Here is a 15,496-nt window from a genome sequence, read left to right on the forward strand (position 1 = left end):
ATTATTATTAGTTTTATCTTCATACACAATGTAGTATATTATTAGACCCACACATCCTCCTGGTTTCCTTTCATGAACACTCAAGAAAACAACAACAAAAAGCCAGCCTTATTTCCACAGCACGTCAACAGAGAAGGATTAGGTATTTTTTTCTTCATACAAAATTACAGGCCACCACCCAAGAAACAAAAAGACAACCAAACTTCAAAAACGACAGAATTGCTTACCCAAAAATGTATAATATTTGAAGATTTAATGCTCTCAGATTAGTGTAATTACTGGTATTCCCCTGGCTCTGCTTTTCTCCATTTCTAAAAAGTCCTCACTGCTGGAAGACTCTCAGCCAGTGTCAATGATGGAAATGGGTAAAGCTGTTATTCTCCTGGAGGGTGATCTGGAGGGACCAGGGCTGCTGAGGGTCAGGTGGTCTCAGGCTGGCCAAAAGACCAACCATGAATTATAGTGCACTTGCAAAAATCAACAAACAGAGCCCAGTAATAATATCCCAGTGCACAGGTACTTTTTTTTCCAAATATATCAAAGCCATGGATGGAAACGAATTAAGTGAGAAGAAGCTGGGGGAGAGGGGAATTAGGCAGAGTAGATCCAAACCGAGACCCTCCAATAAAATATACAAATATTAAGAGGCCAAGAAAAGGCCACAGCCACTGCCCTGACCCTGTAAGTGGCCTGAATAGCTGTATTAGTGTTCTAAAGGAGTTGCCCGGGGGTGCCTCGGTGTCTCAGTCAGTTGAGCATCCGACTTCTGTTCAGGTCATGATCTCATGGTTCATAGGTTCAAGCCTGGCTTCAGGCTCTGCGCTGACCACTTAGAGCCTGGAACCTACTTCGGATTCTGTGTCTCCCTCTCTCTCTGCCCCTCCCCCACTCATGTTTGGTCTCTCAAAAATTTTTTAAAAAATAAAAAATAAATAAGGGAGTTACCCAAAATTATATACAAATGCAAAAAAAAAAAAAATCAAGAAAAAGAGTATGTGAAAAACCTGGGAAACCAGTTTGTAAGGGATCAGTCACCCCAGGCTGAGATTTTGGTCAGTGACTTCACTTGCTCATCCTGTTTGCCAAAGGACATGGAACGTACCTGTGTCTGCCCACAGCTCCAGGCCAACTTCTTCCATGGACACAAAAGCAGGTGAGCATTTCTGACCCTGGTCCTACTCAAACTGCCCCTTAGCAGCTGCCTGACCCCCAAAAGCTAAAATGCTCACAGGAACTATTCAGGTGTTCCTACTTCAGCAATCCAAAACAGCATGCAAATCAATAGGTTATATGCAAAGCACAAAAGAGATAAACAACTAACTGGCAACAGAAAAGGCTGATGAGGGAAAACTCCTAAATCAGGGCCACATCCACTATGAATGTTTCACCTAAAAAGTTAAGTATAGGCATCAAACAAAGCCACAAACTGGCAACTTAGTAGGGGAAAGGAAAAAGCAAGCTCAATGATCTTTCATGAATGTATCTTCCAGAATAAAAGAAACAAATATTCTTTCTATCTAAAGCGATAAATATATTTTTTGCTTTCAATGGATTTTCGCCATCAATATAACAGTGGGTTTAAATCATTCCCCTGGGGGCACCTGGATGGCTCAGTTGGTTCAGCATATGACTCTTGATTTTGGCTCAGGTTATCATCTCATGGTTCATGGGTTTGAGACCCACATCAGGCTCCATGCACAAAGCCCACTTAGGATCCTCTCTCTCCCTCTCTCTCTGCCCCTCCCCTGCTTGTGCTCACCCAACCGCTCGCTCTCTCTCTCTCAAAATAGATAAATAAACTTCATAAAATAAAAAAATAAAACATTCCCCTGTTACAGAAAGAAATCCATCTGATCTTCATACTAGTTTCAAACATTTCATTCACTCAGTCCACAAAAGCTTTGAGGGCCACAGACCATCCCTCACTTTAATGCCACAAAGGTTTATTAAGCATCTACTTAGTGCCAAGCACTATGGTAGGTAGACTTCATAAGTGGTACGAAGATGTGGCAGGTGCTTACTCTGTAATACATAAGGGCGCATACACACACACACACACACACACACACACACACACACACAATTACACTGGAAGGCAGTATATATGAAGTACTAGAAGGCATTCATTCATTCATCCAGCCATCATCCATTCACTCATTCAACCAACATTTATACAATGTCTGCTATATGCTGGACACATGGCTCTGAGCAAGGTCCTTTCAACCAGAGAAGATTTCTGGAACAAGGCAGCATTTAAATGCATATTACCATTACATACAACATTGCTAAACAAATGAAAATTTTCCAACTCCCTGTAATTTACCAAGATTTGTCTTTCCAAGAGAAAAACATAGTCTCTGATTTAACTTTTCCCATAAAACGTAACTAAGCTGAATTTTAAAAAGCATATTCTAGGGGCGCCTGGGTAGCTCAGTCAGTTAAGCATCTGACTTCAGCTCAGGTCATGATCTCACAGTTCATGAGTTCAAGTCCCACATCAGGCCCTGTGCTGATAGTGCAGAGCCTGGAGTCTGCTTCAGATTCTGCCTCCCTCTCTCTCTCTGCCCTTCCCTCTCCCTCTCTCTCTCTAAGAAGTAAATAAACATTTTTTAAAAAGTGTTTTCTAAAGTGTACTTGTAATGATGAGTAACCATGTGGTTCTCTCAATTATTTAAACGGTTAAAAATCTGAGGGGCACCTGGGTGGCTCAGTTGGTTAAGAGTCCAACTTCAGCTCAGGTCATGATTTCACGGTTTGTGAGTTAGAGCCCCACGTTGGGCTCTGTGCTGACAGCTCTGAGCCTGGAGCCTGCTTCGGATTCTTTGTCTCCTCCTCTCTCTGCCTCTCCCACGCTCATGCTCTGTCTCTCTGTCTTTCAGTAATAAATAAACATTAAAAAAATTTTAATAAATAAATAAACGGTTAAAAATTTTGAAAATCAACCTTTTTCATTTAACTATTCCACATCTTGAGAACCCCCACCCCCAAGATCAATACTTGCTTCTCCTATTTAAAAAGAAGATAGAAAGCCCTTAACAGCACGCAGAGGCAGCAGGGCATGGTAGAAAGGCTTTGGAACCAGACATGTTGGGGTTGGATTCCCAGCTCAATCCTCTACCAACTGTGTGACCTTGGCAAGTGACTCAGCCTCTCTGGGCTCAGTTCCTTTATTTATAAATTGGGGTCAATAGTTCTACTCTCACAGTGGTCATGAGGATTAAATGAGCTAATAAAAATAAAGTCCTTAATAGAGTGCTCGACACATATAAAGCTTAATAGATGGTAGTTATATTTTTAATAGCATTTAAACACTCGAAGTTGTATTACGGGAAATAATCCTGGTAAGTACCGCTTATTTCGTAAGTACTACTGTTCTTGTTCTACTTAAAGGGAAATTGGGACCTAAAGTGTGTCACAAAAGGTTTGTTGTCAACACATGTACTTATCCAATAAATTAAGGTTTTTTGTCCATCCATTCATTCAATCGCAGTTTTCTGAACACTTGCCATGTCCCCAGCCCTCCTAGAGCTTATGACCTAGAATAGGGATCAGCAAATGTACCTATAAAGGGCCAGATAATAAAAATTTTAACTTTGCAGGTCCTACAGTTTCTATTGCAACTACTCAATGCTGAAATGGTAGAACAGAAGCCCACCCCCACCCCCCGCCCCATACACAATGTGTAAATAAATGTGTGTGGGTGTGTTCCAATACAACTTTATTCATAAAAACAAGCCACAGGCCAGATTTTGCCTGGAGACCTTGGTTTTCCAGCTCCTAATCTAAGAGTCTAGTTTTCTTTCCCAAAAGCTTTCTTTATCCATTGGAACTAATTCCAACTTGGACCTGAGGAGGCAGAACCAAAGGTAAGACAACTCTTCTTCTCATACCAACTGCCTGAGCCACGCAGACCCTTCTAGATCATATATCACTCCACTCGTAGAGGGAGAAGCCAAAACAGGCCATGAAACCAGGCAAGCTTACAAAGTCATAAAAATAAAAATTAAAAAACCTTGAATCTCCAATATTTTCACCTCACAAATGAAGAGACTAGGGCCCAGAGAAAAGAAATGCCATTTTGTGCCCCTAGTCACCAGGTACCTAGCAGAACTAGAGTTAGAACCAAGCCTCTGGCCTCAAAGACCAGGGTCCTTCCTGCTATTCTTTACTGTCCCTTTCCAGAAGGAAGAAAGAAAGATGGAGGGAGAGGTTCCCCAGGAAAGTCTACCAAAAGCAGCTTGCCCACAGAAGACTGCAGGATTTTGGCAGAAAAGACAGGCCACAAGGCTCTCTGGCCAAATGGCATTTTGTGTCAACTGAGGAGATGTGAACCTTGATTTAAAGAGTAACCTAAACACCTGCACCAGTTTCTCACAATTAATTATCTGACAGTTTAATTAATTGTCTGATCACTGACTTCTATCCGCTCAGAGGATCCAGCCACAAGCAACTGACCTCCCGACCACACCTAATCTGGACTTCTTAGGCACTGCTCTACATGAAGGGATGCTCATTTCTTTCCATGCCCAGGCCTCCTTAAAGGAAAAGGTGCTCAGAGTACACAATGATCAGACGAGCATGAACTTAACCTTCCTGCCACTCTCCCTACTCTATATTCACCCAAGTTAATGCAAATTATATATTAACCTCAGTCCCACAATTTTATATAGTTGGTTGGTTCTGTAGCCTCTCAGCACTTCCTGTACTCTTTAGGGTCCATTTTCAGACCCAAGTTAGGTTTCTAGCACCCCACCGGAACCAAGAAGAGACCAGACAATCCATAGGAGTCCCTAAGGTCTACACTCAGAAGCTCTAGCTTTTTGGCAAACATATTTTTCTAACTATCACTTAATCATTTTCCTACAGAGAGACTAACTACTTCCCAAAGGATTACAATTAGATCCCCTGGGCTAAAATATCAAGTCACCTGTATTCCAGCATTATTTCCCAAAATACCCTTCACAGGCCTCCCAAATCCTTGCTCTAGCCAGATGAACTACCAGCCATGTTGCTAGGGGCAGCATCTGTTTCACACCTCTGTGCCTTTGCACATGCAGATCCCTCCATCTGGTATGCCTTTTTCTTCTCTTTTCCCTGGAAATCACCTTCAAGACCCTTCAATATCCAGCTTAAATTCCATCTTCTCTGTGAAGCCTTCTCTGATATCCTACAGACAATTAATCGGTCCTTCTTCCCTAAAAGTGCAACACTTTATACCACTTACCATACTACATTATATTATTTTGATTATGTGTGTGTGTGTCCCCACCCATCTCTGAGTTCTTTAAAGGTTGGAACTGTGTCTTTTTCTCTCCAAAACTCAGCACTGGATCTGGACACATGGTTAAGTAAAGAAAGAGTGCCTCCGACTTCTATGTGATTTCCTAATGCATATAAAAGTTTCAGGGCCAGAAAACTGGGAAGGCATCAACAAAGAGGAAACAGAAGGCTTTAGAATACTCCCAAAATATCTCTTGACTCCTCTGGCCACTTCCCAAGAAGCAACATTCTTCCCCTAAATGAGCCAAAAGGCTTTGTGACCAAATCCATGGACCTACTGACAATTTCCCAACACACCTATAAAATGAACATATGCACTAAATTCTCAAAATGGATTTCTCTTTTCTTAACTGAATACATTTTTCCTGAATACATTTTGTATGTTCCTTCTCCCCCTACACAAACACCTGGCCTTTAAACTCCATTGAACCTGGGCAAGTTGCCTGAGTCTAACCTGTTCGTAACATCGGAATCCAACAGTTGGTGGGTTAAACCACTGATGAGTTTTTTGTTTGTTTTATGAAATTTCCTCTGGTTAGATGAGTTAACCAGAATTGAACTCTGTGTACCTCCTTTGTCAGTATCCCACAGCACCTTCTTTGAACTTCTCATATGCCTTGCTTTAAGAAAATCCAAAATCCAAAAAGTTAAATGTCCAATATATTCTTGGCTTTGGAAAAGTATAACAGATGATTAGTTTATCAAGATTTTCTTACACAGATATTTTCAGGCTTCTATATCCGCCACCTAAAGTGAAGTATACTCATGAACAACTTTCTTTAATCGAAAGGAGAAAACCTCATTTGATAAAACTTGGCCCTTCCTCAGCTCCCCTGCTCAGGTGTCATACTGGATGTGGACTCAGGTTTTCCAAAGTGCCCGCCCTAGACGTGGAGGAGGACAGTGCCTCGATTCCAGACTTCTTTGAAACTCCCATTCCCCCACAATGCATATACGACACACAAGATGCTAATTCAAACACAACTTGGAAGCAAACCAGGTATATTTGAGAGTGTTGGGGTCTCTTTTGCACTGAAATAAAGCGATTTCAGCTCCAGGCGCCTCCCACTATTCTTTCTGGAAAACTTTCTGTAGAGTACTCATGAGCTTGTCTCTCCTTCTCCTTCTTGATGGCAGAGCTTATTTCTAGATCCCCAGTACGCAGCTTGGCTGGTACACAGAAGTGCTTATTAAGTGTCTGCTGAATGTTTCTGACTGCCCCAATACTACCTTTCCAGCTCACCTGAAGACTCTGGGATGGCTATACCTTACCTGGGACTGGCTATGGCCCCAAAGAAGTATTTAAGACGCTGAATGTAGCAGGTGGCCTCAGCATCAATATCCCTTTGTAGTCAGTTCCAGGTGGCCATGAATCAAGTTGTATGACAAGATGACTACATCTAGCCCCAGGGTCCCTACTGATAATTACCTATATTCTTTGGAAGACCTCTTATCTTTCTAAAATATGGTTCATCTGGGATAAAAACTGTATCTCTTCTTCAAATTAGGTGGCTTACAGTCTTTTTTTAATTTAAAAAATGTAAAGCCCTGTAACTCTAAAGAATATAAGTCAAAGCTAATCTTGTGACTGAAAGGTAGTATATAGATTGATTCACTCATTCCTCCCCTCTCCTGCCCCCTTTTCTGCCCTCTTCAACTACAGAGATTAGAAAATGAAACTCAAATTCACAGCCTCATATGTAGCTGGAGAGACACATCTGACATAGTTCCGGCCATTGAAATGTAGATGAAAGTTACTTGAGAGACTTTTTTTTTCCCCAATATAAATGTGTGCACTGTCTACTCCTAAAACTATAAGACAATAGGGCAAGGCAGATATTCATTCATTCATTCAATGGACATTTACTAAATAGCGAATTACTGGATTAATCAGAATACAAACTATTCATTAGTGAATTAACTAGAATACAAACTAGGCTGCTGTAACAAGAAACCCCAAGTTACAAAACAAACTTAAACAAGATACAAATTTATTTGTCTCTCAGATCTGCATTCTCTTCCAGATAAAAAGCACAAAGATTCAGTCCAGGCCTACATGACAGGTCAGTGGTGATGAGGACCCACGACCTTTCCATCTCATTGCTCTGCCATTCTGAAAGTGTTACCTTTATTCATATAGTTGAAGTTGGCCCACATGCACTCCAGCCCAAGAAGGAGAAAAAAGGGAAAGAGATATTCCGCTCCTTTCCTTCCAAGAGCAGAACTTGGAAAATAAATACATTTCTGCTGTTCACATCCCTTTAGCCAGAACCTGATCATATGACCATATTCAGCTACAAGAAAGGCTGGGAAATGTGCCCAGTGAAAGCCCCTATTACTATAAAAGAAGGAGAAGGAAAAAGAGGAGGAGGAAGAGGAGGAGGAAGAAGAGAAGGGGGATGAGGAGGATGAAGAGGAGGGGGAGGAGAACAACAAACACTGAGAAGAAAAAGTAGCCAGGCTTCTAGATGTAGGGCACTATGCTGGGTATTATGGATAGAGATGAATAAGTCCTAGTCCTTCCTCGCAAGGAGGTAAGAGTTATTAGCACAAACTGAAAAGTGTGCAAGCATCTTTGTATCACCAGAGACCAGCCCAGAGCCCTGTACCCTATTGATGTCAAGCAAATGTTTGTTGATGCCAATCAGTAGGGACAGTAACTACTCCCCCTAGAACCAATATGTGCCCACTACTGAACTGGGACTTGGGGAGCAACTGTGGATATGGCAGCATTTCTGCCCTCAGGAGTGCCCAGTCTATTCAGGAGACAAGAGGGCACATACACATGGAAAGATGATGCAGTGAGGAATTGCAAAGCCCAGTGCCAAGTGAGGGAAAGCTCTCTGAAACCGGGAACAGTCACCAATGGCTCTGGATGGGGAAGAACGATATCAGGTGACTCAGGACAGATCTTAGATGAAAGGTTGGGATAGGTAAAGGCAGGGTAACTAGAGGCCAATGCAGGCACCAGCTCAGCATGTGAGAGAGCCCTGCTAAGTAAGCCCAGCTGGGTGGAGGAAGATATTGCCCTCCTCTCTCATCAGGCAGAAATTGTCCTAGATGATCCCAGCACACAGCTGCTGCTCCTCCCACCCCCAAGAGAGACAGGCATTGAATCCTTATATTCCAAACATAACTCCCCAAGCTCCCAGCTTGCCCATCATTAATGATTTCATGGTCCCAGTTAAAATGGTATTTCCCTAAAGCAATTTTCCCAGAAGTGGCAGAAGGGGAGAGATTAGCTACAGTTGCCATGGTGAATCTCAGAAGACCATCTGTCCTGGATGGTTTAGACTTTCACCTCCCTCAAGGTTATTTCTTAAGGTCAGATGCTCTCAAAAGTCACTCCCAGTTGTAAAATTCTGAGAATCTAAATTGGAATCCTGAGATCTGAAACTTCCTAGGATAAAAGGGAAAAGCACCTTGACCAAATGAAAAAGGAATCATTTACGAAAAGGACCCAGTACAGTGCCTGACAAATAACAGTGCCTCTTTAAAGACTTGTTATTGTTATTTTTAGATTATGTTTGGTAGTATTAGTTTGTTGTTTCTTTATCAATATCCATATCCCACCTCAACCCAGAGAGAATTCCATGTGGCTTATGCTACACTGAACAACGTAATAACAAGTATTTTTAAGTCAGAGTCAATGAGTCTATCAACAAGACAAGGAAAGAAAACAGGAGAAAACATAGTACAAGGATAAAAAAGGTCACAATATCCTAACCCTGAGTTATAAATTTTCTCTGAGCTTCCTTTAAGCCAACAAAAAAAGAAAAATTAAGTTATTTACAAAATTTATACCATATGAAAAACACATAGCTGATAACAAAACCCTAAGAACTCAGTTCAAAGCTTTGCTGAGCCATATACTAGTTGCAGGGAATTTAACCCAGGTATGTAAAAGTTAAGAGAAAGTCAGCGGGCAGGAAGCAGGGAGGTCCGTGGATAATACAATGAGGAATTACTGGACTAAACAAAGTCAAACAATTTTATTGGTTGCAGGGCTTTGCAGAACCATTAATACATTCATTATAAATCTCCAAAGGGCAACACAATTTGCCTTACCTATATAGCCAAGGAGCATGTGTTTTAGTGGAGAGTCTTACACTCTGAGAAATGCCCCTATGGATGAACAGACAATCACTACTATAATTTTATTATTATCATTATAAGACAACTCAGACTACTTACCAAGGAGCACCTTTTTGCTTTTTCTTTAAAGAACAAGAACAGGGTTCTGCATTTCCCCATCTTTCTCCCTTAATTTGGCTTGGTAGTTTCATTCTAGATAATGCATTACTTGCAATTGTCAATAACTGCACTGGAGAGCATCTTAGACTTTGCAGTGGACCTGCCCCCTTCCTCATTCTGTCATCTACACTTATCAGGAGATAGGAAGGATCTATATTCTCATCTCTGTCTTAAAAGGATGGAAAAAAAAATCCCACAAAAACTGAGCTTCAAGGTCACACTTAGTCAATGACCGAGCTGGTCCTAAGCACGGGCTTCCCAACTCTGGGCTACCACTGTGACAGAGCCTGTCCTCCTCCCTCTTGGGTCCTTCCCCTCCCCATCAGATGCTACTTTTATCTTCTTGTGTGTCTGCAGGTGGGTGGCAATGCTGCTGACTCTTTTCTGGCTCAGTTTGGGCCTTTCTCTTTCATCCATTAATTAAATCATGCACTTTTCTTATAGGGGAGCAGAATCTTCAAAAGAGGAAAAAGAACCCTCCCTTTCAGAACATTCAGGGATTAAAGTTCATCTGGCTATGGAATGCTCACCAGGGACTAAACGCATTACTGAGAGGCAAGTGCTGAAAGCCAGTGACACATTAATATGAAAATGTGAAGAGAGAGTTCAGGCTGCCAAAACGCTGTCTCCAGCATTCTCAAGGTGGGGTCAAACAGCAGAATGGCACCTCAGGGGACATTCAGGTTTAGAGACTGGTCAGGGTGCCTTAGGATGAGTACTCAGTGGTAGCACTGTCCACCGCAGTGACCTTGACACAGCCCAGAACAAGAGCGCCCTTGGGAGTGATCAGCATGGGGGGTGCCTCCTTACATGGGGAGAGTGTGCAGCCTGGCCACGACCATGCCCCCCTGCATTGACATGAATCCAGCACCAAGTGCACAGAAAGGACAGTCCTGAACAAAGGTCTATGTACTTCATCTTTATTTATTCAGCTTCGCCAGGGTTCCTCACTAGGAATTCTAGGCAAGAGGCTTTCCAAATAATAGAACAACTGTTCAAACACCAAACTTTTTTTTTTAATTTGAAATAATCATAGATTCAGAGGAAGTTGCAAAAATAGTACAGAGAGGTCTCACGTACTCTTTCCCCAATATTTCCCCAGTGTGACATCTTACATAACTACAATACAACAGAAAAATCAGGAAATTGACTTTGGTACATCCAGAGGCCTTACTCAGATTTTACCTATCTTACATGCACACATTTGTGTGGTGCATGTATGGTCTGTGCAGTTTTACCACATGTAGATTTACATAACCACCGTCATAATCACGATACAAAACTGTTCCATCACCACAGGGTCCCCCGTGCTACTGTTTTATAGTCACAGCCCTCCCCTACCCAAAGGTTCCCCCCACCCAGTCCCTAACACCTGGCAACCATTAATCTTTCTCCGTCCCTATACTTTTATTTTTTAAATGTTATATAAATGTATTTTTTGAGATCAGTTGTTGTTCAGGCTACATAATTCCCATGAGATCCCTCCAAGTTGACAGAAGTAGCAATCATTGATTTCTTCTACTGCTAAGCAATATTCCTGGTATGGACGTACCACAGCTTGTCTAACCATTAAAGGACATTTGGATTATTTCCAATTTTGTGTGGACGTAAGTTTTGATATCTCTGGAACAAAGGTACAGGAGTACAACTGCTGGGTCATATGTCAAACCTTTTTTTTTTTTTTTTTTTTTTTCAAAAACTAATTTGATGTACCATATGGTTTCACTCATCTGTGGATTTTAAGCAACAAACATTTTGATTAACATCTGGGAAGGAGCAGGAGAAGAGAAGAGAGGGAAACAAATCAGACGAGACTCTTAAGGATAGAGAACAAACTGAGGGTTGATGGAGGGAGATGGGTGGGGAATGGGTACTAAGGAGGGCACTTGTTATGATGAGCACTGGGTGCTGTATGTAAGTGATGAAACCTGAAATCCTGCACTGTATATTAACTGACTAAAATTTAAATTGAAAAAAAATTTGATGGACTTTTCTAAAAATATATATTTCACATAGAACTCTGCACTGTTAATCACAGTATGATATAAATCATTTAATCTCATTTTTAATTACTTGGGGCCATATTGTGAGCAATTGAAATCTACAAAACTATCTGTCTCTAAATTAAATTGTCCCCACGATATGAGGGTTTTGATATCAAAGTGCTCCCATTCCTGCATTTGTTACAATTATTTTCCTCAAAGTTTCCAGGTGTGCTGCTCATGTATGTGCCTATTGAACACCTGAAATGTGGCAAGTCCAAACTGAGCTGTGCTATAAATGTAAAACATACACCTGATTTTGAAGACTTAGTTTAAAAAGAAGAATGTGAGGGGCACCTGATTGGCTCAGGTGGCTAAGGGTCCGAATCTTGGTTTCAGCTCAGGTCATACTCTCACAGTCCGTGGGTTCAAACCCTTCATTGGGCTCTGTGCTAACAGCATGGAGCCTACCTGGGATTCTCTCTCTCCCTCTCTACCCCTTCCCTGCTTGCTTATCCTCTCTCTCTCTCTCTCTCTCTCTCTCTCTCTCTCTCTCAAAATAAATAAACATTTTAAAAAATGGAAGAATGTAAAATATCTCATTAGTAATTTTTATACTGATTACATGTTGAAATGATATTTTGGATATCTTGTATTAAAGAAAATATAAAATCAATTTCATTTGTTCCCTTTTATCTTTTTAACGTAGCTACAAGAAACTTTAAAATTACCTATTTGGCTCACCTTGTAATTTTATTGGGCAGCACTGGTCCAGAGGAGTTTTGTTTGCCCACTATTTGCTTTTATCTAGGTTGCTAGAGGTAATTATTATCTAACACTGAGATATGTGGTATGTTACTATCACTGATATACTCTGTAGCATCAACATAATGTTGTAAGAAAATGGTAATTATCTAAAGCCAGAGTCCCATCACTGCTTTCAAAACTGCATGAAAAGAGACTGGTGTCGAGATGGGCAAATTCATGAAACCCGGGAAGGTGGTGCTGGTCCTGGTCAGACGCTACTCTGGACACAAGACGGTCATCATGAAGAACATTGATGATGTCACCTCAGATCGTCCCTACAACCTTGCTCTGGTGGCTGGAACTGACCGCTCTCCCCTCAAAGTGACAGCTGCCATAAGCAAGAAGAAAATCGCCAAAAGGTCAAAGATCAAGTCTTTTATGAAAGTTTATAACTACAATCATCTCGTACCCACAAGGTATTCTATGAATATCACCTTGGACAAAGCTGTCATCAACAAGGATGTCTTCAGAGACCCTACTTGTAAACACAAGGCATGACGAGAGGCCAAGGTCAAGTTCGAGGAGAGGTACAAGACCGGCAGGAACAAATGGTTCTTGCAGTTGTGGTTTTAAATGTTTTGTTTCAGTCATTAAAAATTCAAAACAAACAAACAAACAAACTGCATGAAAAGAGGCAGTAGAGAAGAATAAACATCTGGCATACAACTCTGAAAAATCAGAACTTTATTCCCAACCCATCCTCAAAAAAAAAAATATTTACTCATGTTCACACATTTCAACTTGTATAAACCTCCCTTTTCTTGTCTTGCCTATTTCCCAAAAGTGTTATGAAACTTAAGTGGGAGAATACATTTGAAAGTGCCTCAATAGCTCTAAATAGCATGCCCAAAAACAGAAATGTAGAAGTCTGTACACAACCTGCACACAACTGACTCACCAGATTAGTCAACACTTCCCAGGATCCCCTCTGTGAAGCCTCTGCCACTGTCTATGGCACTCCCGGACAAGCCTCGCACTTCTGCCCCCACCTTATCCTCACCCACTCTCGAACTTTATTCCAACAAGAATCAGTAGAGTGTGGTCCCAAAGCTCACTACACAGGTTTATTTGGGTTGGGTTTTTTGGTTTTTGTTTTTTTTGTAATTATGACTTTAACTGTACAAGATATAAATTCATGAAACGAGTATGAAAAGTGGTTGGGCGCCTGGGTGGCTCAGTCAGTTGAGCACCTGACTCTTGATTTTGGTCCAGGTCATGATCCCAGGGTTGTGGGATTGAGCCCCAAGTCAGGCTCCATGCTGAGTGTGGGGTCTGCTTAAGGTTCTCAATCTCTCTCTCTCTCTCTCTCTCTCTCTCTCTCTCTGTACCTCCTCTGCTCCTGTTCTCTCTGTCTCTCTCTCAAAATAAATAAACTAAAAAAAAAAAAAGTAAGTGATTCAATATTTTAAAAATAGATGATGGGGAGGAGCCCCTGAGTGGCTCAGTCAGTTAAGCGCCTGACTTTGGCTCAGGTCATGATCTCACAGTTCGTGAGTTCGAGCCCACGTCGGGTTCTGTGCTGATAACTCAGAGCCTGGAGCCTGCTTTGGATTCTGTGTCTCCCTCTGTCTGCCCCTCTGCTGCTTGCGCTCTGTCTCTCGCATTGTCTCAAAAATAAATAAACATTAAAAATTTTTTTTAAATAAATAAATAAAAATAGATGATGGGGGCACCTAGGTGGCTCAGTCAGTTAAGCGTCTGACTTCAGCTCAGTTCATGATCTTGCAGTTCGTGAGTTCGAGCCCCACATTGGGCTCTGTGCTGACAGCTCACAGCCTGGAGCCCATTTCAGATTCTGTGTCTTGGCTTCTGTCTGCCCCTCCCCCATTTCGTGCTCTGTCTCTCTCTCAAAGCTAAACATTAAAAAAAAAATTTAATAAAAAAATGATGGCCATAAATAGAACCACATAACACATGTATCCATGTTAAGAATAGAAAATACAAAAACAGGTTAAAAAAAGGGGGGGGCACTTCAGAAGCTAATGATTCTTTAAGGCCAGTTATTAATTCATACAAAAGACAAATGCAAAATTACAACATTTTAGTAATGACAGCACAGCAATTCTCCCATCATAATATATAGTTGAACTGTCTGCACTGGGGCTCAGATAAAATAAAAATAATATCAGCAACAACTAAAATGTATTTATTAAATTTCTACTATATGTTAAGAGCATTACATTATTTCATTTAATGCGTACACACAAAACAAGCAAAACACTCAACATATACATTTTATAGATGAAAAACTCTTAAGACTAAAAAGGGCCAGGTAATAACTCCATGGTGGCAGTTCTGGGATTCAAGGCAGTTCCGGAACAAGAGTCATGCTACATCCTAGAATGACAAAAATTTGGACTATCAAGCCTCAAGGATGACAAAGACTTTCTCATCAGAGCAGAGCATCTCAAACATTAGTGTGCAAATGAATCATCTGTGAATCTTGGTAAAATGCAGAGTCTGATTCAATAAGTCTGGAAGGCTTAGACCACACTCTGAGCAGCAAGGTCCTGACCTAGAGTATACCCACTCATTGTCCTTCTCAGAGGGTCCAGTTTTCCTCCAGGTGGCAGACATCATTCAGAACATCATAACTCTCTGTGCTTCCCCAGCTCTTGGTCCTCACCTGCTTCTTATACCCAGGACAGGTGTATGTGGGTCAGAGGTCCAGGCATTCCATGGATAGACAGGCTCAGCAGCATTGAGAAGAACAAGAGAAAGACCCATACCTCTTGGAGCTTTTAACCTTCAATCTAGAGCCTACTCCTGAAAATATGCCAGTATAGTAAGTTCACAAACAAATGATAATTTCATAGGTAACAGAGCATAACATCATAAAGGAGTTGCCAATGGTTCGGAATATCTTAAAGAAGTTAACGCTCTTTGCATTTTCAACCTCAATGTGGAGAAACATTGAAGCAAATGTGGACCCAGAGTAGCCCCCAGACCCATTCCTTCTAATGTCAAACCTTGTCTGTCTGCACAGCATCCCTGTCTTTGAGTCTGGCTGCCTGCCCATCTCCTGGGCTGAGAAAAGGAAAATACTCATGATCCTGCCTTCATTCCAAGGAGAAATGCTAGCTTCTGCTTTTAATTAGGTATTTTATACTGACTTTCTTCTTTGACTATAAAAGATATTCAACTGCATATTTTCTAAATGATCTATACAGATC

At 41.3% G+C, this 15,496-nt stretch overlaps 1 protein-coding gene across 1 annotated transcript; it reads left to right on the forward strand.

The window, feature by feature from the left end:
- The first annotated feature begins 12,475 nt into the window (after positions 1-12,475).
- Positions 12,476-12,821, forward strand: LOC125173906 (60S ribosomal protein L27-like). Its single transcript, XM_047873564.1, has one exon. It carries the CDS (start codon positions 12,489-12,491, stop codon positions 12,819-12,821), a length of 333 nt encoding a protein of 110 aa, XP_047729520.1. The 5' UTR covers positions 12,476-12,488.
- Positions 12,822-15,496: the final 2,675 nt, after the last annotated feature.

Source organism: Prionailurus viverrinus, chromosome C1 (genome assembly GCF_022837055.1).
Source record: "Prionailurus viverrinus isolate Anna chromosome C1, UM_Priviv_1.0, whole genome shotgun sequence".
NCBI classification, from domain to species: domain Eukaryota; kingdom Metazoa; phylum Chordata; class Mammalia; order Carnivora; family Felidae; genus Prionailurus; species Prionailurus viverrinus.

What these genes read in the sequence shown, in the direction of transcription:
- LOC125173906 (XM_047873564.1), top strand. Translation starts at nt 12,489, where the DNA reads ATGGGCAAATTCATGAAACCCGGGAAGGTGGTGCTGGTCCTGGTCAGA.